The sequence below is a fragment of the Suillus paluster genome (genome assembly GCF_016628075.1).
Source record: "Suillus paluster strain FC165 chromosome Unknown EDB91scaffold_132, whole genome shotgun sequence".
NCBI lineage: Eukaryota > Fungi > Basidiomycota > Agaricomycetes > Boletales > Suillaceae > Suillus > Suillus paluster.
Genome location: NW_024537692.1, coordinates 36,580 through 61,499, shown reverse-complemented (window position 1 = coordinate 61,499; position 24,920 = coordinate 36,580). Strand labels below are relative to the sequence as shown.

The window sequence follows — 24,920 nt, the reverse complement described above, 5'->3', positions numbered from 1 at the left end:
AAAACTCAGTGTGAACTCGGACAAACACAAAAAGAAAAAAATATACTGCAGCGAACGAATAGTCGTGCATGAAAGCCAATGGATTGTCTTGAACGCTAGATATTGTACTCGATTGACGTGAAATATCTCTGGGGAGACTCATCACTGCTTAGTGGAGGAAAGAGCAAATATCCCATCATGATACCACCACAAGCGAGCGTCCGCATCATGACTACATCAGCAAACTACTTCGTTCTGTACAGAGCTGTACAGAGCGAAAGATACACAGCTTAGTCCCTTCTGTACACTTAACTACAATAATACTTCATTCTGTTTGTTCCTGTACAGACCGCCACAGACACCCACCAAGAATTGCGTTATGTACAATATTTCAACACTGTGACAAAAAAATATCTTGTGCTACTGTTCAGTAGCACACTGACCTGTAAAGTTGTACTGTTCTGTCCACACATATAAAAGATGTATGCAATCACAAGAGTGTATTAGATCACAGATAGTAACACGGAAACACAGATGCAGATACACAAGCACTACTACTAATGATGGATGATAGTCGCAAAATAGTGGTCCAAATCTAATCGAGCACGACCCGCAAATGACAATGCTTTGATGCATCCTTGCCGTCGAGTTTGCAGGACTGCGCCCTGTGTGGATTTAATGAGCGAAGACTTATTTTGAAAAAAGCTCCTTACCATCCTTCTACGGCCCACTTGTGAAGCTGTCGTGTCAACTTAGGGCCATGGTATGCGTTGTGGGTGAGGAAAATAGACTCTGTGTGGATCAGAAGTCTAACAAGGGTGCGAGGCTTATACTCGTCCCAAGGGGATTGCTACTGGGTAGCGAGTCCTCAAATAAGTGCGAGGAAACAAAGACTAGACTCTGTCTAGCGACCTGAAGGGTTCCGGTCCTTACTAGGACTGGGAACACAAAGATGCGGAGGGTTCCCGACAAGCGGAACTCAGTGCGCAACGAGCGGAACTAATGCGCAACGAGTGGAACTACGGGGAACTAACAGAACTAATGCGGAGCAAACAGGACAAACGGGGAACAAACAGAACTAATGGGGAACAAATGGAGGGAAAAGAAACTACAAGCCTGCAGGAGGATGATTGGGCAAAGTCGGGCCAGGCTTGTGTCTGGTACTTGCTCCAAGTCATCGGATCTGATGTCGGGCGTTTTGAGCGGAACTCACAGGGGCGGGAATGATGCAATGTGATCAGGAATAGATTCAGGAAGATATTTTAGACAGTGAGTGGAGTACTGGGAAGTACTCTGTAAGTGGAAGTGGAGTCGAGTCTATCAGAAGGTAAAAAACTAAGATCCCATCTATTGCTACCTATATAGGAAGGGGTTCTGAAGTGCGCTATGCTACAACCGGGTGAGGCTGTGAGATAAGGAATTGGTCCCGAGTAGCGGAAGGATCCGTATAAGTACCGTAACACATGGGAAATGAGATAGGAACATGTTAGTAACACGGGGAATGTAGCTAGTACTCACCAGCAAGGACAGAAGGACATGGACAGGATGGAGGAGGACATTCCGAAGGCTAAAAGGATATGATGTGTGTGGTACGTGATTGTTCTGCTGGGTTCCGCTTGGTTCCGTGTAGCGGACGGCTTGGGGAAGATGTGGATGGGTAGCAGGATGGTAGCAGAATGCATGGGAAAATGGTGGGAAGGCATGGGAATTATACGGGATATGGGCCTACAGTAGGGACGTTCCCCACAGCATGCTTCATGATCTTCTTGAGTTCAACAACCATCGAGAAATAGACAGAGGAGTAGTCTTTGGCAGTGAACTTCGGAAAATACTAGCCCATCGAAGATGCAGTTGTACTACAAATTTGGTGTCAGCGCATCATTAGTATAAAATAAATATATATAAAAAGTACCGCAGCACAAACCAAAGCCAAAGACTCCAAAGGTAACTCCTCTTTGAAGATATCGGGTCTCCTCTGAGCGATATGATAGGAACCGGTGTAGAAGAAGGTGATGGCAGCTGCCTTGAGTGTGGGATGAGCAGTGTTGTTGGTTTTCCCAAGTTCATCCACACCATCGCGAAGAAACACAGAGTCGTCCAACAGTTCTGTAGTAGCGTTTGTGACCCAGGCGGTGCGAGCTTGAGGAAGTATGTCAGCTGAGGGGATGAGGTTATACATGGAGGGCGCAATGTTGATGGCTATCTTCTTGAGGTCGGAGTGCCAGGTTGATAAGTCTTCATGTAGCAGCTTGGCCATATCAGCCTTGTGGTCAGGCCATATACCTAGTTGACCTCATGAGTGAGATATCTCGGGGAAAAAAAAAACATACCCGCTTCCACCTTGTTACCTGCTTCAAGCCATTCGACGAGTGACATTGAGAGTGCTTCGGTGACTGAAAGAGGCAGATCCTTGACCGCGTCCAGGAATGCATTCTCGATTGCGTGCTGGGCACGACACTCTGATTTTGTCTCCTCAAGAAAGGTCTTCCACCGTGAAGGATACCAGCCGAGTTGGGTCGGCTTAGGGCCTTCAGTAGGTTCCTTGGACTTGGATGATTTCACCTTCTTAGCCTTACCGCCCGAGTTGCATGACTTCACATTCGTGGCTTGAGTTTCTTGGCGACGGATGAGATCGAGCATTGCAGGGTCAGGGAGGCGCGGACGTCCATTTTTCTTGTGGTGACCCTGTAAGACATCCTCCAGCTTGGTAGGCTTCAAGGAATCATTATTGAACTCTGTGAAATCATCGATGGATGTACCTCATCCATAATATTGTTGCTACTGGAGGTCTTGTCACCGACTGCTAACGATTCACTTGCAAGATTCTCGTCTTCATCTCGCGAATACTGGAATTCAAAATCAGAAGGTAGAGCGATGGGCTGAGGCTGGGACACTGGTATTCCTTCCTTCTAAAAGCCTGTATCTCATTAGTGATAGATACAATTAGTAAATGATCACATACCGGGATGCACACTATGACACCCATGGTCTCCTCCCCAATCAATTTTGCCGTCGTCATTCTCACTTTCTTTGTCAGTGTCACTTTTGTCAGCGTCATCAGTAGAGGAATTGTCATTGTCATTGTTGGATGTCAAGACTTCAGCTTGAGCTTCCTGTGGTCTGTGACCTCGCTACTCTCATCTTGTGTTTTGTCCTGAGGCGTTCTCTCCATACTCTCTCCTTCACTAAAAATGTCACCCGAATCCACTGGTTCATAGGACTTGGATATGTAAGGTTCAATGTCATCCAATTCCATGGGATGATCTTCCAGTGGGGAGCAGCTGGATTGCTCAAGTTGGATCAGGTTGTCAAGCCAGGTATTACATCCGGATAAGGGCTGACTCATATGGCGAGCGACAGATGAGTGATCTTTGAATTTCTTGCCGCACAAAGGACAATAACTTGAAGCTTCAGGCATGCTGAAGTCGTCAACATATGAAGTCCAGGCCCGGCATTTTCCGATAATCCTTCGATGACCAAAGGCCCAGCACTTTCCAATAATCCTTCTTCGCATATGATGACCATTTCTACTATACAATCCTTATCAGTCAGAGCTTCTGGTTTATACTTGCAAAACTCTCTCCAAGCCTACCACAACAGCGACGGGGACTCTCGCGAGCCATGTCATTCAAATCTGCACACCAGTTATCATACTAGTGGTATGTTTGATATATTGGAAGTTGTTGACAATTTCAATGCTATGGTGAGTCAGTCTTTCAACGTTTTTATAAAGTCTCAAAAGGATCGGCATCTCAACAGTCCGTCAAAGATCCATCTGACAGTGAAGCAAACCTGATGATGGACCTTGTAAGAGCGAAGCGCAACATTTTTCAAGCTCAGAAGGCCCTCGCAGATTTGATACTACAAGAACACGAGGTTTTGTCAAGCTTGTTGAGGTTCCAAGCTGAAACTGTGGGGAAGAGGTTGGATGATGTGGACCTTGGACTAGGATATATGCGAGTTGTCTTCAAGAAGCACGGTTGGACTCATCACTCTCAGGCCCCTCTATCTGGACAGGGATGTCTGCATGCCAGTAAACTTGTTATACTGGTATCACAGGTTGAACTGATGTCTGAACACATCACAGACAACTTAGAAAATGCATGGCATGTCACCATTTGACTTGATTGATTCTGTTCATTGGTGCTTTCCTCATTTTTTTTTCCAAAGTTTAGCCATGTCGTGCTTGTGCTTTCTGATATTCCCTCCAGTGCTTTGAGGTCTAACAGAATATCCCACAATCTCGACTCCAGCTCTATTCCACACGAGGTACACAATGCGCTGACACTGACAGTGCTGCCGCAGGCACACAATATTTCCCACTGTGTTGCAGATGATGGGGGGACAAGGGGAGAACGGATCTGTGAATTGAATCGGACACACGAGAACGAGGCGCGAATGAACGAACACTAAGAAACCACCAGCATCACCAGATCTGTCATTATGACAAGGTTGCGGTCAATGATGTAGCGCTGTGCATATACACGAGCGGAAGACAAGGTCAAAACGAAACACAAGGCTCGCTGTTCTGCTAGATCACTGACCAAAACAACAACCAGTGAGAAATACAACCCAGCACGATCCACAGTGTATTCACCATTTGCTATTCTGTATTCTCCAGCATAGCTAATCCATAGCCTCCCGAACACCAACTCTAAAAAGTAAAGCGCCAGTCAATTACACGCATATATCACACTCCAAAATGACTCACTCATCAAGCTTCATAACGCCCCAAATATACTGTCTCCACGGGCTCTCCCTCCTCCTTTGATCCCATCCTTCATAGCTATGTCTTATCTCTATCGCTGAGAGGCTTTTGAGAGAGTCATGTCTGTTGGTGAGATGTTGAACATCTGGGGTAAGGAGAGGAGGACCGAATCTGTTTTGTATCTGTAATTAGACGTTCATTATTACATTTCAATTTGAGGGCATGGTGAACAAGAAGAGAACGTACCTGAGGTTCCCCAGCCCTCAACAGGCCTCTCTCAGTCTCACACATCAATGGCATGTGCTACAGCATGACAGCCATCGTAGTATCTGAGGCAGATGAACCGGATACTTGATGGGATTGATATTGTGCCTGCTGCATGTCAGGTTTAGCGAGAGTTTGATCAAAAGGCTCAGAGGACACGTACTGTTCTGCCCTATGGTTGGTCTGATGTTGGAGTTCAATCCAGAGAATAGCTCATTGTGTGTTGCGAGAAGCTCCTACCTTGTTGCCTGGTGACACAAATCATCATTGGCGTCCATCCAAACCTCAATATAATATATCAATCAGTTTATTGAGTTTATTGCGCTTGATTTGACAGTTAATTTGTACTTTGAGCTTTATTGGACAGCAGGAGGTGCGGTGTAGGAAGCCAATCGCTACTAAGCTAGTATCCCCTATCTTTCCGATCCTCTCCGACCCACTTTCCCGCGCTGCCGCTCCACATCAACGTCAGCCGACGATCAGCCCAGTTGGTTGCACTCGATCCAAGTCGGACATTGTCTGCACACACAATCAGTCACTATCCATCGTCTCATGTCATTGGCCCGTTGTCTACTGGTACGTATATCGCTTACTTTCATTGCTTTCCACCCCCATTCGCATAATTGGACCGCTTATCGGCTTTTTATTGCCCCACCTCACACCTTATTACATGGACACAGAGAAACAAGTATTTAGCAATCCATGAGGCATCTTAAGTGACCCGAAGTTCCCCTTCATTGCTTAGTCTCATTTACTATATATTCCGCCCATGTTCTTAGTAGTTTCTCAAGCAAAATTCTCACTTGGAACGATTTCTTGTGTGATTTCTCATTGAGTCGTCGACTGACTCTCTTAAATGTTCGCTCATCATACTACACACACACCTCTATTTCACTCATTTATTACTCAGGACCGCTCCACTTCACTCTCTCTTTGCTCAACTTCGATTGGCCAAGTCGGCATTGGCATTGACTATTAGGTCGGACAATACAACTTGTTGTTGGTGGTTTGCATTGCACTGCTTCCCCTATAGGGTCAAATGCACTTGAATCAGCCGCAGTCGTGCCGATAACACAGTAGCAACCGAAACCCACAGCGGGATGCAAGCCTCCAGACAGAATTCAAAGTCAATACAAATCTCAAGGATCCCAGAAGTCAAAGTGACCATGTGGAACCAGACAGAATTCAAAGTCGGTGCAAATCTCAAGGATCCAGAAGTCAAAATGACCATAAGTGTGTGCCTCGCCAATGTCGCAAGGAAGCTTCGGTTTGGGGTTCAGAACGGTTCGGGAACATCCAAACCTATGTCCAAACCATTCGGGAGACAGCAGACCATGAACCTCATTCTGGTTCGGTCCGCACAAAATTCAGAACCATGGACCGAACCAAGGACGAACCTGACCATTGGTCTGGTTCAAACCATGGTTTGGGACCAGACCACGGCAGCACTAAACATATGTACCATGTAAATTCTTGCAATATCGTTTATATGTCCAAAATATATGTTCGCATTGGTTCGTAATTTTCAGTGCGCTTCTATGAGTGATGTAAATGATTCCGAAATATACTAAGTACACAGTGTATACTACTAGTACTAGTATGATCATGACACTTGCAAATTGAAGCCTGTGCTAGTAATAGTCAAAGTCTGGAAGAAACTGTGACTCTGTGAGTGGCTGGAAGTAAGTGGCGCTGTAGCTACTTTGAAGCCTGTACTAGTAGTCGAAGTCTGGAAGAAACCATGACTCTGTGAGTGACTGGACATAAGTGGTGCTGTAGCTACTGTATGCTGTGAGCTTTGTGTGAACTGTGAAGTGTTGTGGTTGGCTGTAGCTAGGGTGTGAATTTAAGTCTTCTGTAGACAAATTTGGTAGTTTGCTGATGTAGGATTCCCGTAATACACATCGCAATCACTGCTCCCCATATTGCCGTAACATCCCCGTTTCCCACCCAGCCAGCACACAACCCCTAGCAATCGATTTCTTTGGTGACTTGTTTGGAGAGCTATGACTATTTTTTTTGGAACAGCTTCGCGGATAAGGAGAGTTATCATACATGCAGTACAGAGTATGAGGCCATCAGTAGCTAGTACTAGTAGCACAATCTTTAATTTATGCATCAATTGCCGCATTGGGCTGCAGGTCAATTTTATGTAATGTCTACCATTTCAATAAAATATAATGTTACATCCAGATATATATATTGCACAACGGGAAAGTCTCTTCTACTAATCACATTGCTCCATCACCAGCGTCATAACCTCATTGTAAGCATCAAACTTCTTTCTGACAAACAAGAAAACTGGGCATTTTGCTGACATGTTACGGCCCATAATAGCCTATTCGCTTTACCTGCTGCCATGTATGATGTATCACAATCCTTTCCGGCCATCAGATCAGCCTGACAATATTGATGATCACAAGATACCTATGGTGACTATACCTATCAATTTGCGCCTGAGGAGCTCTGCACCTGTGGGGATCTAGATCTACACATGGACTGACCAACTCGCATTGCATTTTGATTGTGCCCATAGTGTGTAGTAACTTCATATAAGTAACTTGAACAATGCAAACGAACCAAAAACTTGAAACCCAACATTGTGTGACGGATGATGCTGCAAAAAATTAATTCCTTCTAATATCGATTTCTGTGATATATTTCCCTATCTCGTCTCCCCATTTCAGTTTCTTCCTCCCAGACATTCCTGGAATCCCGGAACTGAGCAATATATTAGTGCTTGAAGTCCTACCTTGAGGCTTGTGGTCAAGGGTATTTGCCGTTCAGCGCTTGTTATTATTATTAAATAGGTTTAATTTATCGACTTATCTCTTGCACCTCCACTTCGTTCAGACAGATCCACATCATTGACTATTTGTGATGAGTGATGAGTGCAGGCAAGATTCTCCTCCAGAAGCTTTGAGATCCAGAGAAGCAGCCACAGGGCAATGTTCAGTACATGCTCTCACAAGATCTATCACATTTGAAACTGCTGCCTCTGACACATCCTTCAGAGCCAACCCCGTGGCAGAGATCGTCAATCCCTGCAGACGTTGAAGGATGATGTAACTAAAATAGTTTCTGCGCGTTGTAGGGAGTATCCCTACGCTAGGCTCGTATCCACCACTTTTCCGATGCATCAGGCATCCATCCGACGTCCATCCGACACCTATCCATTCCATCTGATACCCATCCGCTTTTCGGATGACATGCGGATACCTTCGGATCTCCCCCTATAGCTCGCACATCCGCCGCATCCGTCCTGTCCACGTCCATTCTACCTCATTGGTACATACTCACACACATTTTCTTGTTACTGACTGAACACAGACATATCCTCTCACACTCCAGTATTTTTCGGATAGCTTATGGCACGGTCTAGACTTGCTACCTATATATCTATGTTCCTTGAAAATACTGTACCCTATAAGCATGGAGGGTTTTGAAAAATACTTACTTCATGTAACTTCCTCCCACTTTTCCTGCACCTTACCAGAAGGTCGCTTTGACTTATACCCACTATCCATCCAACCTTTAATGAACTTCCTTTGACTTTGATTCACATCCTGTCCGATCTGCAAGTGCCATCCGCTCCATCTGATGAATCCGTACATTTCACATCCTATCCGTTTCATCCACTTTTGCAGATCTTTCATCCTATAGGGTCGCTTTAGACAGAGACTAGTATTCCCCAGTAGCAATCCCCTTAAGGGTCGAACGCACTTGTTCCCAAGCGAGGCAGCAGGCAGCAAAGACCCAACTGTGTAGTAGATTGACTTCTCTCTGCTGCACTTGTTGTACCCACAGCGTTGACATGAATGCTGAGCGCCCTCAAATAAGGCTGATATTGCACAGAAACAATTCAATAATTCCCGCATTAATTCTCCTGCTCTCCGAAACGAAGGAGCTTCATCAACTCAGAATATTGAGGTAGGTGTTGATGCTTGTTGTTACGGTCCTTCAGTCATCTGAGAGATGCCCAGGATCTATCGCAATTGCATCAACCATCTGTACCATCTCTTGTAAAGGTATTTGTGCCCAATGACTTACTTGTTGGTCTGTAATTTTGTTCGTCATACAGGTTCTCGATGCCGCTTCTGATGTGGGGGAAGATACTAATCTCAAATCGGCACTTCGAGATGCACATGAGGCTGTGAAAGGCATGAAACCACTCTCGGGACACGTAACCACTGTGGCATCCACCGCCAACAATGCCCCAGTGGATCTCGATTCTGCAGATTGTTTCCAGACCTTGTATCTCCAATCCCTTAGAACTTTCAACATTATTGTTGAGAAGCTCGCTGATGTATGGGCCTTCTCCTTGTTTGGAAGCGAACTAACCAAGTTATATAGGTACATCCATATGCTAATATGGCGCTGGGTGTGCTGTCCATTGCATCCAAAGTGCATGTTTTCACCCTGAGCTTTATCTCATGCTAAGCAACCATTGACTGCGCAGATTGTTCTTGATCAAGTGGTTCTCAACCAATCGGTAATTCATCTTCTCAAGAAACTAGGTGAAGTGTACGGCTTCATGACTCAAGATGAAACTCTTGCCCGGATTTCATCTATGCACCGTATCGTCAGACAGATCGCGAGGCAGACTCTTGAGTGCACACATTTCATCAGGGATTACTCTGAGACGAAGAGCTATTGTGAGTAGTTGAGCTACTGCACTTCGCACATTGTGAATCTTATGCCATTACCATAGGGAAGAGACTCGGGAAAAACATTGTCTCTGAAATGGAAGATATGATTACTCGGTACAGCGCCGCTTTAGATGAGCTTATGCAACAATTTCAGGACCAAACCCTTTGGGACGTAGCCATCTTTGTTCAATGCATGGGTAAGAATTCAGATGTGCTTCCAAGTCTGCATTCAATCACACACCTTCAGGTGAAACACTGGATCTCGGCAATGTGGCTTATGCAAAGGGTGCAGGACTAGATACTACGAAACAATGCCTACCAGGGACGCATATGGAGATTCTCTCCCAGATTACTGACTGGATCAACAGCAGTGGAGATGCTGCTCAGCGTGTGCTGTGGTTATCTGGCCCTGCAGGCACGGGAAAATCAGCCATCGCGCACACGATCGCTAAATGGTTCAATGACACAGGAGGGATCAGTTCATGTTTCTGCTTCGACCAGCACCTTGAAGCTGACAATCGTCACCAAAAAGTTTTCTCTACCATCGCTCATGATCTGGCTGATTGTGATCCGGAGATGAGACGAGCATTGGTGAATGCCATTCAAAATGACATTTCACTCAAAAATACGAAGGATATCCTCCAGCAGTGGGAGAAGCTCCTCATGAAACCGCTAGGGAAGCACTCTGAGTTGAGTGTAGGACCTGTCTTGATTGTCATCAAAGCGCTGGATGAAAGCAGCGAACCCGAGACACGGCGTAACCTTCTGCGCATACTCGCTGGCAAGCTTAAGCAGCAGGGTCTTCCACAAATCACCAAACTTCCATCTAACTTCCGGATTCTTGTCACCTCTCATCCACTTGACAATATCAATAAGGGGTTTGAAGGCGCTTGGCATATTCTACGGTTGTCCATGGATGATATTCCACCAGAAGTCGCGGAACGCGACATCCATGCTTATGTATCCAAGGAGCTGAAAGGGCTCTCGGGTTTCCAGGACAGAGATTTTGCAATGCTAGCTACGAAAGCTGAGGGACTGTTTGAGTGGGCGCGCCTTGCATGCAAGTACATCAGGGAACTGGATACTGGCTCATTCTTGAGGGATTGTTTCAATGCTGTCATGAGCCTCGATCCAGGGGAGCAGAAGACCTTGTTGCATGATATGTATCAGCTTATTTTGGGGGGGATTATGCCAAAGGATAGGACAGGAATAGCAAGGTTTCGTTCCATGATGGGACAAATACTTGGCATAGCCGAACCCCTCCCTTCAGTTTCGCTGAATGTCATGCGGAACAATTTCCCGGAGGACCATGACCATTACCCTGTAGAGGTTGTGATAAAACAAATGGGATCACTCCTCAGCGGCACTACCAACCCACATACCCCCATCCAGCCCCTTCACGCATCCTTCTGTGAATTCCTGACAGACCAACAATCCAGTGGAGACTTCTTTGTTGAGGTGTCGAAGGTGCATCAATGCAACCTTGCATTTGCATCACTTCAAGTGATGGAGCATGCCCTTCACTTCAACATCTGTGATTTGAAGTCTTCATATCTTCCTAATTCCGAAGACACTGGGCTACGAGAATGAGTCAAATCATGCATCCCTCACCATCTATCCTATTCCTGTTGATTTTGGGCTACGCACGTATGAGCCACAGACTTCGACACAGAACTTGCAAGGGAAATTAAATTGTTCTTCAACAATGAGCAACTACTCTTCTGGATTGAAGCCCTTGGCCTTCTCAATGTGCTCAGCGGCGCAGTGGCTGCGCTTCTGCTCATTTCCCAGTGGCTGAAGGTGAGCACATGGTTACCAGGCAGTGTCAGATGAAGCACTTACACACATCCGCAGTCCCATTCTGATTACAAATATGACCTGTCCACTGCAATGGACGTGCAGAGATTTATTCAAGTCTTTGGTGGCATGATTTTGCACAGCACACCCCATCTATATATATCGGCATTGCCATTCTCACCTATACACTCCACTATGGCTACAAACTTTACTGCAAGGTTCCCCAATAGTCTCCATCTGACATCTGGACGTGATGTGAACTGGACAGCTGTTCAGACCATGATCAGCGGGCACACTGATGTGGTTTGCTCACTCTTGTACTCACTGGACGGGACTCGCATTGTCTCAGGTTCAAGGGATAGAACTATCCGGCTGTGGGATGCAGCGACGGGGCAGCCATTGGGTGAGCCCTTACTGGGGCACACTGGCTGGGTGTGGTCAGTCTTGTTCTTGCCGGACAGGACTTGCATTGTCTCTGGTTCGGGGGATAGAACTGTCCGGCTGTGGGATGCAGCAATGGGGCAGCCATTGGGCGAGCCCTTGCGAGGGCACACTGAATCAGTTCTGTCAGTCTTGTTCTCGCCGGATGGGACTCGCATTGTCTCTGGTTCGGAGGATAGAACTGTCCGGCTGTGGGATGCAGCAACAGGGCAGCCATTAGGTGAGCCCTTGCGGGGCACACTGATTCAGTTTCATCAGTCTTGTTCTCGCCGGATTGCACTCGCATCACATCTGGTTCTCAGGATCGCACTGTCCGGCTGTGGGATACAGCTATGGGACAGCCATTGGGCGAGCCCTTGTGGGGTCACACTGATTCAGTTTTGTCAGTTTCATTCTCGCCAGATGAGACTTGCTTCGCGTCTGGTTCTGCTGATCACACCATCTGGCTGTGGGATGCAGTCACTGGGCTGCCATTGGGTGAGCCCTTGCAGGGGCACACTGGTTCAGTTTTGTCAGTATCATTCTCACCGGATGGCACTCGTACCATGTCCGGTTCCTGGGATAACACTGTGATCATGTGGGATGCAGTGATGGGACAACCATTGGGTAAGCCCTTGCGGGGGCACACTGGTCTGGTTTCATCAGTCTCGTTCTCACCAAATGGTATCCGCATTGTCTCTAGTTCCCGGGATCACACCATCCGGCTGTGGGATGTAGTGATGACACAGCCACCCCAGGAGTACACCAAGACAAATCCCTCTGCATCCTCTCTGGAAAGAAGTCACACTGCACCGAGCACACAGGAGCACCCTGACCTGTCCATGAATACTTCGAACAATCATGTCATTCGCTTCTCATCTAGCTTAAAACATGCATTGCACAACCCTGCCGAACTACTCGAGGGCGCCTCTCATCATCCTTCCCGTTCAATGCCTTTCGTCCTGGGAGATGATGGGTGGATGGTGGGACCCAATTCTCAGCTCCTATTCTGGGTACCTCCCGCTTCCTGAGAGCCATTTTATAATCCGTGGACTGCATTGGTGATCCCGAGAGGAAGTGTTGAGCTTGATTTGAGCCGCATGGCACATGGACAATACTGGCATAATTGCCGAAATGCGTGAGTTTCTAGCCTGTATACTATCCCTCACGGTTGCTAAATCAATGTGTCTAGGCCTACTTGACAATGATCTTATTGCAGCAGTTGATTCGTGGATGTCAGATAGACATTGATAAACCATGACATCCAAGTCGAGTGTAAACTTTCATTCATCGCCAAGATGATTTACTGTCAGCAATCAAGCTATGTCACACTCTGTTTCAGACACTTTGCTATCCTTCAATTGAAACCATCGGCATCGAGATAGTTCGAGCATATTACAGCTCTGGTTTTTCATGTGATGCGCCAGCATGACCCAATGTGCACTTATGCAGAATTGTCTTCAGCGTTGCAAATCTAATATTCTCCCCCTCACAATACGCTGTGGGTTTCGGTTGCTACTGCATTATCAGCATGACTGCGGCCGATTCAAGTGCGTTCGACCCTATAGGGGAAGCAGTGCAATGCAAACCACCAACAACAAGTTGTATTGTCCGACCTAATAGTCAATGCCAATGCCGACTTGGCTGATTGAAGTTGAGCAAAGAGAGAGCGAAGTGGAGCGGTCCTGAGTGATAAATGAGTGAAATAGAGGAGGTGTGTGTGTAGTACAATGAGCGAACGTTTAAGAGAGTCGGCCGACGACTCAATGAGAAATCACACAAGAAATCGTTCCAAGTGAGAATTTGCTAGAGAAACTACTAAGAACATGGGCGGAATATATAGTAAATGAGACTAAGCAATGAAGGGGAACTTCGGGTCACTTAAGATGCCTCATGGATTGCTAAATACTTGTTTCTCTGTGTCCATGTAATAAGGTGTGAGGTGGGGCAATAAAAAGCCAATAAGCAGTCTGATTATGCGAATGGGGATGGAAAGCGATGAAAGTAAGCGATATACGTACCAGTAGACAACGGGCCAATGACATGAGACAATGGATAGTGACCGATCGCATGTGCAGACAATGTCCGACTTGGATCGAGTGCAACCAACTGGGCCGATCGTCGGCCGACGTTGATGTGGAGCGGCAGCACGGGAAAGTGGGTCGGAGAGGATCGGAAAGATAGGGGATACTAGCTCAGTAGTGATCGGCTTCCTACAATGTGATAGTAAATAAAGGAGCAATATGTCTTAGGTGGGTGAGTATTGACAGGTAGGCGGGTATTGTTGCCTCCGTCTATCAATACAGATCGAACCATTGTTTTTCTAGCATGAGGACTACAAGGAAAGGTAGTGGCTTGGCTTGGGGGCCTCACTCACTATATATCGATATCTCTTGTTGTTGTAGAGAAACAAATTGGAAGTTGTAGGCATTTTGTGGCACGCACACAGGAAATACCGCCAGAGCCAACATCTTTGCAAGGTTACTACAATGTGAAGAATGATAAGAAAATGAAAACATTCATAGTAGCCTACATAAAGTATAATACAGGCAAGGCCACTAATCCGATCCAGTGGAGTACTTTCATTCATAAATCAGTCCTTCTTTGTAACACGTGTCATCCATGCCGTCCAACACACTAACACGAACACCAGCCCGCCAGTGACGCCGAAAGTGACATTGAAAGTAAATTGCCTTACTGGTGTCTGTGAGCGATATACCATGCATGCAAAAGCGACGACAAAGAACACCATACTGGAAGTAATCAGTCAGTTGCACCTGGAGCTGAACACCAATCACAGCTGACCTCCAGATCAGAAGTGTGTAGGGAAGACTGTATATGATAGCTAGCGCCTCCGTTCCAAATATTGGATGCGATATTCTTTCCAGGAGTTCTTTCTGGAAGATTAATGAGAGATGAAATGAGTAGGATAAGAACTGGACCATCACCACCCCAATGCTGACCACCATTGAGATACAGCTGAACAGTTTTGCCAGTGGTGCATCACTAACAAGTGCAAGCAAAGCAATGTTTGCATTGAGCATCACGGTCGCCTGATGGGATCTTAGGACCATGATAGTGATAATAGCACGAATAAATGCACGGTTATTGCTAGAGCAGACCAATCATCTTGCAACCTAGCTGTAAACTGCTTCCAGAGTGTGCGGTTGATCAATTTGTCCACATAGATATCATCCAGCTCTTTCGTGTAGTTCCATGGAGCATAGAACAGACAGAGGAATGATATCTGGATGAGCAGCGAATGCTGTTGCTTCTGTTCCCAAAAGATCCACTGGTCAGAGTTTAGTTGTGCACCGGGCTGCCTGCAAAATTAAAGAATTTGACCAATGCTGCCAAGTTGGTGAGATAACGCTAGGAGAGAAAGTCTGTAGCATACCAAAATTCTCCATGAACCATGCTGCAATATAATGTGGGTAAACGTAGAGTGAAAAGACGTAAAGTTCATTTACCTACAATGCACTTCGCATGCGGGAACCATTTGTCGATTGCATCTAATTGGGCCGCATCAGGATCACCTACATACAAATATGGCTTCATACAACCCACTAACATTTGAGGCATGCCATGAGATCCAGCATTTTTGTAAGTTCTTCCTGATTGAATGGAATGACTGATGTGGTCAAAGCAATGTTATCTGCACCGAAGTTACGAGAGATGCTAATGGAAAGGCACACTCGCTACCCACCAGGCATGGCGTGCAGGATCATTTGTTCAAGCTCTGTCAAGACATCATCGGTTATGGACCAATTGTTGGGGAAAAGCATGCAGTGCTTCCTAGGTTGCGTCAGTAGCAATGAAGGATCAAATCTGCTGCCTGCATATAGAGGTGGCATCAGAAAGGGTAGCAAAAAAGGAGTGTCGACATACCACTGTACATCAAGCTCGACTCACCAGTATTCAGCCTCCATGACATATTCTGTGGAGCAGTCAGCATGGCTGCTGATAAATTGATACTAGCTCCTACTAATGTGAGATGCCTGCACTCTCTTCAGATGTCTCGTTATTTGCTTGCTCAAGATGTCTATCAACCAAAGAATGCAGTGTTTGTGGGGTTCCACAAAATAGTATCCGCAAGCCTTTTCGCCATTCATATCAAGCAAATCCATCTCAAGCACAAGCTCATAAGTGGCCCACTGGAAATCCAACCATCTGTTGTGCTTGTCCAAGCAGTTGTTTTGCGCAATAACCTATAATGTCACGTTCCATTGGGAGTGAAAGATCGGTGTCCGTGTATATTTGCTGTCATATTGCTCAGTGTCGCTTGCACTACAACAAGTAAAAGGTCTCCACAAACGTGTGTTGCATCGAAAAAATATAACACACCATCTGGGTGGACGTGCAGCTTCCAATCCCCATATTGCTGTTGACTACAGAGAGGTTAGCAGTGATCATGTATGAGGATATCTCACGCACTTGTCAAAATCATTCCTTACAGCTTGTATCATTATTGACTCGTGGTTTGGTCTGCACCAACTCAGTTCACGAAGGGCCAAGTCTGAATCAAAGCAATTGCAATACACATGATCCTCTTCCTGTTGTTTCTCTTGACGTCCAAGGCTGTGATAGGGATTATAGTAGGAGGTTGTTGACAAGAATGTCTCGACATCATGCGAGATAGATCCAGAATTGAAGAAGAGCTATATGGGCAATTTGCATGTAGTCGATTTTGGTACTAGTGGCAAACAGTATTCTGGTAGTTACAGTGTGTTGCATATCAAACTGCAGTACAAGTTTTTCAAAATTTGGGCTCGCTACCTTTACTGGTACTTTTACGTCCTAATTAGGTCTTGTGATTGTGACATCCAACATGTCTTGCAGCAGGTTTCGTTGAATGGCACATATGCAGTTTGGTTTGAGATCTAGTTGGTGAGGAGGTATTCCTGGATGGCTCAACATTGCGAGGTAGTCGGGGGTATGTTCTGGTGCGTTCAATGGAGTGTGTTCAGCTTCTTTCAGACTGTCTGAACTAAAATAGGATTCTATGTTGTGCTGTGAGTGGCACATGCTGTTGATGTCTGTTTGCGATACTTACGAAAGTCGCCTGGCAAATTGTCCAAAATTCTGTCTTTGAATTCATCGACGTAGACATTCAGAGGCAAAAGGAATGCGCGTTATCCGATACTAACGAACCTCAAAAAACAAAACAAAACAAAACAAAACAAAAAGTGACGTACATCATTGGCAAAGAGATGAAGAGAATGCGCAGATTTTCCATCATCATCAATGATAGGACCGATAGTAGTGCCGCAGGGCATCTTCAGCAGAAGTGGTGTTTGCACCAAATGTGAACACATAATGACACAGCATGACGTGGTGGACATCTGTGACGGCAGTCAAAGTTGATAAGACTTGATGTGTCAGCACAAGGAATAGAATAGAATGGAACAGAATAGAATCCTTATCGCAAAGTCACCAGATACCAGTCTGATTCAATTGGAAAAGAACTAAGGGATCTTTACAGTATGAGTAAGGTTCAAATACTAGTAGCATGTGAAGAGCCCGTGATAAAGAGAAATCAAATACTTCTAAGACACTCAAGTCATTCTAAGTCAGAACCATGAATGTCGGCTTAGGCACCTAGTTCTTGGCTTCGTCTATTCTTTCTGCCTAGATCTCTACCCTCGATCGTGACAATGCCACAACATCACTGGGCTTCAGCCAGCAGTTATTTGTGCTTTATTATATTAGAAAAAACGAAAGAGATATGTTTGCTCATATACCACCTATATGCATTATGAGCAGAGCATGATGCATGACATTTCTACCATGGTGCATGATTTTATATGTCGAAAGTCGATTTGTTATCGAATTTCTTTGGCATTTTTTCATCATGCATTATCATTATGAGAATGTCGACTGTACATCATCCGTAAATTACCAACTGCAATATTAAATAATATTAATCATTGATGTTGTCTCTCTTCCTTTGTTGCCAGATTCGCAACACTCATCTAGTGGTAACCTACAACTTGTCCTTGCCGTCCCACTCTTCCTCTTTCTACTACACTCCTCGTCACAGTCGCATACTCATATACTTATCCCATTTGGTCCAGTACATCACTAGGGACCCAATTCTTGGCCCCTATTTTGGGTATCTCCCATTTCCCGAGAGCCATTCAATCATAATCCTTGGACGACATTTCTGATCTCCATAGGAGGTGTTGAGCTTGATGTTTGGTGGGCCCTTAACCGCTTTGTGCTTGTTAATGTTCTAAGTGTGGTAGGTTTCATAGAACGCATGTACATGTGATACTGGGGATACTGTAGTATTTCACTCGATTCATCTGTCACGTCACAAGCCATTCTGCCGGGTCGAAATTTGATGCTTGTCATGGGTCACATCAAGGATTGACAAATACCTATGAAGTGTCACAGATGGCAGAAAATTCTACTGCTCTGTCTTGCTGTCGTGATGTTGCCAAAATGAGCATCAGTACAATGTGTTTGCCTTTCGCCTCCTCTTTCCACACCCAAGTTCTTCTTTGACTGCCAGCCCAACCTCTTTGCCACCCTCAAACTCCATTGCTTCGACCTCTCCACATGCAGTTAGACTGCCATCCTCTGTGCTCGCAATTCCGTGGACAGTTTCGACTCCAGAACCCATAAGCTCCACTACAAGAGCACCACACGACAGGCTGCTGTCATCATTGATGCACTGATCCAATGTTTGCACTGCTGCATCATCTTTGGGTAGTGCTGCTTGTTCGGCTGCAAGTGCGCGCTCACGACTCTCTGTGAGTTCTGCCCAAAACTCGTTAGGCTTGCATATGACAGGTTAAACCCACAAACACGGCACATTTCAAAAGCCTAGAACCATCAGGTTAGTGTCCGTAAGATATTTTTGTACCAAAACAGCACACCTTTCTGATGATTTCGGGCATGTTCACAGCATTGTAACCATCCCAAATCCATTTTACACTGAGATCGTGCAAGACAGCCTTTCGCTTGTCGAACAAGATATTTTCGGTGCCATTGTCAATCTGTTGTGATATGGATCTGACAATATCTTCATGGTAGGACCACTTCAATGAGTGCTTGAAAATGCGCTGGACACCAACGTCGCAAGGCTGCATGACACCTGTGCCACATAATGCAGTGACATATTCCCTTACTTATAGGACAGCCCATGTTGACATTTCTCCATAAGAGTCGGGCCAACCCACCATGGGCCCACATTACTATGTACCCTTACTTAAGGGATGGGCCCACATGTGAGATTATCACTGCATATACCGGGTGGGCCTGGTGGTAGTTAATACCTGTGGCTCAGGGGTGGGCCTGCACTATACACTTTGTGGAACCCAATAATATAATGGATAGTAGTGTTATGGTATATGCTATCACTGTTGAATGTTACCCAAGGGTGAGGGGTGGGCCCATGAACTTGCTGACACCTAAACATATCTGCGGCATGGCCGACATGGTATATACCCATTTCTATATGAACATATCTGAGTCAGTATATTGATATAAATGACCGCCGAAAAATCTAAAATCACTGGGATGGGACAACTGTTGACGGTGATGGCTGTCATTCCTGGATCGCCGACAGCAGAATTGTTGGGATGGGACAATCGACGATGGGTGCCGACAGCAAAATTGCCGGGGTGGGACAATCACCGATGGGTGCCAAATCCCCCAATTGATCACTGTCCATACTGGGACCGCCGAGAGTATTTATGACCAGCCATTCCGGTCACCAACAGCATGTTGCAGTGGCAAATATTTGCGGGTGGCAATGAGTTAGGAGAGTGGTCTTTCTGGGCATATCCCACATGCAGTCAAAGCCGGCAACCTTCAGTAATCTGTATGTATCGGCAACTATTGGTTTGCTAGGGACATCTGTTATATATGCATTTAAATGTTAGAACCTCTCAAGTCCTGATTTCGGTGCCGCTGACTATTGAGTTGTACCATGAGTAGTCAGCTCGGGGCATATCTACAAACTCATGTACATCATCCCTCATATACCACACCCAGGCTATTCAGGCCGGTGTCCATATCCACCCCATGCCTGATAATTCTCCCTGAACCAACAGCCATGGCGCCTGGACCATAGACAATTTCAATCCCTATATTCGGCATCTTCATCCTTGCCGCTCCATAATTGCCGACGCTAGTCATGACATTGAACCATTGGGGACGGGACTAAGGATCCCGGTGCAAGGGTGAGCGCTGGTTGCATACAATGGCGACAGCTGTGAATACAGATGCCCACTCTCTGAGGCGAGCACCCATTTCATCCAATTTCTTTTCTGCTGCCCTGAGGCCAAGGGCCAGCTGTGTTGCTAATGATGCCCTGATAGAGGTCAGGGTGCATGACTCTCAAGGCGGCAGCAATGAGAGCCGCCAGGTCTCTGCATTGCCTGACAAAGACCTTCCATCTATTTAAGAGTCGCCGAGACCTGTGGGATGAAACTTAGGAGCCTGGGATGAATGAGCATTGCCGAGGCAAGCTGTCAGGATGTGAACCGAACTTACCGGATGGGTTTGCGAAAATCATGCCAGAGACAGGTTAATGCACCCCGGGGTGAGTCTGTGCTCACTGGGCTCAGTTGGATTCGTGGGTCCTCCATTTACCGCCTGGTCTCTGCACCACGTGACACTTGTAGCCAGCAGGGCTGACATATTCGCAGTCGCCGCCGCCATGTCATTCTAAGATTTGTCAAAACAATCATTGGCAGCGACAGGGGCAACTGACCTGTATGTCTATATCGATAGCTCCAGGGGAGATACCAGAGGATGATGACACCAAACTTATCACAAACAACTGCAGGCCGATCAAGGAGGATTTGACGGTCCGGCAGATATCAGGAATGGAGGTTTTCTTCATGATCGGGTTTTGTGCCTGTTCTCCATCATCTGCAATGCATCTGCATCCCTGGCAACATCGAATTTTATTGTAACTAATGCTGGTATATAGCATGGATGAACATCAAATGATACACTAAGAAAAATGTACAATGTAATGAAAATAAATGTCTAGTTCTGGGGGCCCCTGCCCAATGCCGACTTGCCAAAGGCACTGTGCACCTGCGCGAGAACTGCCAGCAATCTGATTGTGAGATCGACTGGCAGAGAGACCGCCAGCTCCATTCCAGCCAGAACCACCGGTGACATTGCCTACTGATGGGCCTCCCATGGCAGAAGCACCTGCAGGCAAGTTGAAGTATAAGCCCTCCATCAGCTTGCATTTGGCCCATGCTGACTGGCATCATACTATGATTGCCACTGTACTGTGGGTTGGCATGATAGATTGGGCCAGGAAAGGGGGGAGATAGTGACTGGTTTTGACTGAGTACACAATGGCGAAGAGCGTTGTAGGCAGTCCTGAAGGATGGCGGTGGCTTGTTCTTGCCGGGCCAATTGCGCCTGAGCCTGCCGGACTGTCTCATCGCGGGTCACCGACTCCTGTTGCATGACCTTCATTTGATTTTGAACTGCCTCCATGTTGGCGCGTACATCTTGCAGTGCACAGATGTCGGCATCTTGAGCAGCGAGCCAGTCGTTCAATGCATTCATGTTGGCGCGTACATCTTGCAGTGCACAGGATGTTGGCATCTTGAGCGGCGAGCCGGTCGTTCAATGCATTCAATAGGTCGGCAGTGGCGGTCTGCTGAGCTTGCAGTTTGACAAGTTCAGCCCGGGCACCATCAGGCGGCGTGCTGGAGGCTCAGCCGCTTTGAAAGCGGTGCGGCATTGTCATTCATCACCAATGTCATTGCCCTCAAGTCATTGACCATGGCATCTCCCTCAGAATCCACCTCCATTGAATGCTGGAGGGAGGGAACAACTGACTCCCTGGGAGGATCAAGTGTGGGGGGCGAGGATGACTTGGCAGGATCTGAGGAGCGACTATCGGGCGATAAAGTCGCAATCGGCTGGCACAGAATATATGGGTGCATGGGGCGCTGCAGCATCACCTTCCATAAGGATATCTGGAATTGTCAGTGGCATGCATACAAAGGCAGAGAATGATATTACCTTCTGTAGGGGGACGGCGGCTGTGAATTCAAATGTGGCCAGCTAGGCTTACCCTTCGGCACCGGGGCGGTCTCAATCTTGGAGCGGGAACACTTAAGCTTCAGCCTTGAGCACCAGGCACAGGCTTTGAGTCCGGCGCCGGCAGCACCATATCCCTGACGACAAATAAAGGATCTGGAACATGGAAACTCAGCGGATGACATCCAGTAATCAATCGGGAACTACATACAATTTGATGCATTGGTCACATCGCGGCACCAACTCCGGAGCATCCATGGTCTACGGTGCCTGGGTTGAGATCGACCAGAATCAGAAAACTCGGCACTTACAGCGCCAGAATCATCCTGTAGCCCAACGGCCGGTGACGGCAATGGCACCTTCGCGACCTTTTGCTTCTTCAAGGTTGTTGCCTGTTGGGTGATAATCAACATGAACTTCATCTATTGAGCAAATAATTGGACACACCGGCGGTGGGGCTGGAATTCTCAGATGATGATTCACGGTCACCAGGCAGCGCCGGTGGTCGACTGGAACTGGAGTCCCTTCTCCTCTTCTCAATGGCCAGAGTACGGCCTCGTCCCTGAACGTCTTCCACATCTTCTGGCGGCGGCACCACTTCCTTACCCTTACCCTTGTCTACTTTACCCTTCGCCAGCTTCTTCTTCAACGCCGGCTTGGGCTTTGGCCTTGATGGGCCCGGTGCTGGCGTCGACTTTGTGACCCCGGCGGTGGATGTTGATGGCACCGGCCTGGATACAAAGAGGGTGCGGGCCTTGTCTTTCAATGGATGCTGCTGGACCTGGGGATCATCGGCGGTGATGTTCTTCCACATCGGCGCACTAACAAAACATTGCCGAGTGCGGTCCAGGTGTTCTAGCATATCCATGGCTGCTGAGAGCAGGACCGGGGGGACCACAGTGGCCGAAATGCCATAGGTTTCAAAAACATGGGACTACTAGAAATCAGTATATCACCTGGTGCTAATAGGGAAATACCCACCAAGATATCCCCCACCTGCATAGCCAACCGAAGGTGTTCGGGGTTACTGTCCTGCAACGTCACCGCACCTGCCAGTATTTGAATGACCTGAGCGGCAGCATCGATGAAAGCCTTGTTGGATGTCTCAGCAGAGGGCATGATGGGAGGAGGGATAAACTTGAAAGATGGGCGATGGGCTGATGAAAGGACTGGTAATATGCCAGTAGGAAGCAATGAAATTTTAAAATGAGCGGTTCTCGGCACGGCAGGCAACTCCATGCGGCAATGTCTCAATTGAACAGAACCTGTTTTGAAATCATGTGTCCAACTTCTGGCACCAACATGCTTTGTTTGGGTTGCTAAATTTAAAGTTCCGCGAACTTCCAGTCCACAAAATCAGATATTTAACACTGGCCGAATCCATCTGTTGTCACTTCATTTTTCATCCTTAAACTTTATTGAGAACTGCCATGTCGCCACCAGTGCAACGCCAAGTCCGATTCGATATTCCAATGGATACCAATGAGGAATCTCAATACAATGGTGAATCTAGATCACCGACATCCAATGCTGCCGTGGGTAACACAGGTAAGTCTTGTCGCAGTCAGCCCATCTCATCTTACCAGACTTCAGCATTCTATTTTGGCTTTGGTGCGCCACCGCCACCCGCCGAGGTTTAACTTCGGCATGGACATCCCCATGTCGGCGGTGGAATCTGCATCTCCCACAATGCAGCAGCCATTGAATGTGGGATTTCAACTTCCCATCCAAGCGAAAACTCCACCGCCGTCCTCCACTCACCAGCCATTCAATTTGGGGTTTCAGCTCCCACCTCCCTCCACCCCGGCCCAAGCAGCACTACCTGCCGGCCCAGTCCAACAGCCGTTTAATTTGGGCTTTCAGCTCACCGCTTCCTCCACCCCGCCCCAAGCAGAACTACCTGCCGGCCCAGTCAACAAGCCATTTAATTTGGGCTTTCAGCTCACCCCTTCCCCCACCTCGCCCCAAGCAGAACTACCTGCCGGCCCAGTCAACAAGCCGTTTAATTTGGGCTTTCAACTCACCCCTTCCCCCACCCCGCCCCAAGCAGAACTACCTGCCAGCCCAGTCCAACAGCCATTTAACCTTGGCTTCCAACTCCCCATCCCCATCAACCACACACCAGTGGCAGCAAACGCTGCTCCAGCATTTAACTTGGGGTTCGATCTCCCCGTCCCGGCGACCCAGACACCAGAGGAAGAATCTGCTGCCATGGTGCCGGCAGTACAAACCGCAGTCCGGCGTGTGGGCTATGCCACCAACAACAGACGTAAGTTCGCTTCACATATATTAATCAATTCTGACCCTCCAGCAGCGTTCCAGTTCAACTGTGAGCCTCTCTCACCCATAGGAGATTGGAATCCGGTGCTAATCTGAGCACCATTGCTGATTCACGCCGATGGCCCATCTGCTACCATGCAGCCGGCACCTGTTGCACTGCCTGTGAGGCCAACATTAGCATCTTTAGTTGGCGATGCCGAGCAAGCGGCGATCGACATTGTCAGACACCTCCAAGGAGAGGAATGTAAGCCACATCTCTGCATAGTTGTATAAAGAGTTTAACTCATCTTAACCAGTTGATCAAGTGGTGGTGATGATGGTCGGTGGGTCCTTAGGTGTCAGCGAGAGCATCCAGGACCCTAAGCCCAATGAGGTCTTGGACAGCAACCGGATTCTGATGTCGGCGTTCTGCAAAAACCAAGACAGGCTGACCAGGATCTTCAAAGACATGATTAGCTTGCATCATATGGCACAGGTCCAGGATCAGGTTGCCCCAATGGTGACCGCCCTATTGGCTGAGGTGGAGAGAGCAGAGGAATTGATTTCCGACTCTGATGAGTAGACAGATACCATCTCAATTTGTTAAATGTATCCTGTACTATATCACTGGTTCACTGGTGACTCAATTTAAATGTACTATATTACCATACCCACATGGATCAGTGAAATGATCGGCGGCAGCACCTAAAATCCCATTTTAAACAAGCAGGTAATAGATGCCGGAGGTACTGGTATTGACAGGCATCTAGTGCAATTATGGAGCTGGCATAGGATGGTATTTCGATTGTAGCTCATATACA

At 47.0% G+C, this 24,920-nt stretch overlaps 7 protein-coding genes across 7 annotated transcripts; 1 reads left to right on the top strand and 6 right to left on the bottom strand.

The window, feature by feature from the left end:
• Positions 1 to 1,751: 1,751 nt before the first annotated feature.
• Positions 1,752 to 3,397, bottom strand: EDB91DRAFT_1087489 (uncharacterized protein; the record flags this gene model as incomplete). The annotated part of the gene is made up of 6 exons (XM_041316223.1): positions 1,752 to 1,835; positions 1,904 to 2,262; positions 2,310 to 2,691; positions 2,739 to 2,825; positions 2,942 to 3,007; positions 3,107 to 3,397. The coding sequence occupies 6 exons, from the start codon at positions 3,395 to 3,397 to the stop codon at positions 1,752 to 1,754; spliced, it is 1,269 nt and encodes a 422-aa protein (XP_041170456.1).
• Positions 3,398 to 4,722: 1,325 nt separating this feature from the next.
• Positions 4,723 to 5,036, bottom strand: EDB91DRAFT_1034834 (uncharacterized protein; the record flags this gene model as incomplete). The annotated part of the gene is made up of 2 exons (XM_041312780.1): positions 4,723 to 4,869; positions 4,977 to 5,036. Coding segments are annotated over 2 exons (207 nt in total), but the record flags the coding sequence as incomplete, so codon positions are not given.
• A 9,374-nt stretch (positions 5,037 to 14,410) lies between these two features.
• Positions 14,411 to 15,772, bottom strand: EDB91DRAFT_1255257 (uncharacterized protein; the record flags this gene model as incomplete). Its single annotated transcript, XM_041323949.1, has 10 exons — positions 14,411 to 14,570; positions 14,623 to 14,714; positions 14,781 to 14,870; positions 14,921 to 15,091; positions 15,133 to 15,167; positions 15,215 to 15,235; positions 15,288 to 15,329; positions 15,389 to 15,472; positions 15,524 to 15,652; positions 15,706 to 15,772. The coding sequence occupies 10 exons, from the start codon at positions 15,770 to 15,772 to the stop codon at positions 14,411 to 14,413; spliced, it is 891 nt and encodes a 296-aa protein (XP_041170454.1).
• Positions 15,773 to 18,707: 2,935 nt separating this feature from the next.
• EDB91DRAFT_1032393 (uncharacterized protein) lies at positions 18,708 to 18,920 on the bottom strand (the record flags this gene model as incomplete). The annotated part of the gene is made up of 1 exon (XM_041312745.1): positions 18,708 to 18,920. A coding segment is annotated over one exon (213 nt), but the record flags the coding sequence as incomplete, so codon positions are not given.
• An 874-nt stretch (positions 18,921 to 19,794) lies between these two features.
• EDB91DRAFT_1255255 (uncharacterized protein) lies at positions 19,795 to 21,399 on the bottom strand (the record flags this gene model as incomplete). The annotated part of the gene is made up of 7 exons (XM_041323948.1): positions 19,795 to 19,986; positions 20,026 to 20,137; positions 20,465 to 20,493; positions 20,540 to 20,686; positions 20,801 to 20,991; positions 21,059 to 21,074; positions 21,124 to 21,399. The coding sequence occupies 7 exons, from the start codon at positions 21,397 to 21,399 to the stop codon at positions 19,795 to 19,797; spliced, it is 963 nt and encodes a 320-aa protein (XP_041170452.1).
• A 92-nt stretch (positions 21,400 to 21,491) lies between these two features.
• Positions 21,492 to 22,959, bottom strand: EDB91DRAFT_1255254 (uncharacterized protein; the record flags this gene model as incomplete). The annotated part of the gene is made up of 7 exons (XM_041323947.1): positions 21,492 to 21,776; positions 21,823 to 21,842; positions 21,875 to 21,996; positions 22,052 to 22,101; positions 22,152 to 22,232; positions 22,286 to 22,774; positions 22,822 to 22,959. The coding sequence occupies 7 exons, from the start codon at positions 22,957 to 22,959 to the stop codon at positions 21,492 to 21,494; spliced, it is 1,185 nt and encodes a 394-aa protein (XP_041170451.1).
• Positions 22,960 to 23,270: 311 nt separating this feature from the next.
• EDB91DRAFT_1255253 (uncharacterized protein) lies at positions 23,271 to 24,682 on the top strand (the record flags this gene model as incomplete). The annotated part of the gene is made up of 5 exons (XM_041323946.1): positions 23,271 to 23,375; positions 23,434 to 24,109; positions 24,155 to 24,204; positions 24,262 to 24,364; positions 24,417 to 24,682. 5 exons carry the CDS (start codon positions 23,271 to 23,273, stop codon positions 24,680 to 24,682), a joined length of 1,200 nt encoding a protein of 399 aa, XP_041170450.1.
• Positions 24,683 to 24,920: the final 238 nt, after the last annotated feature.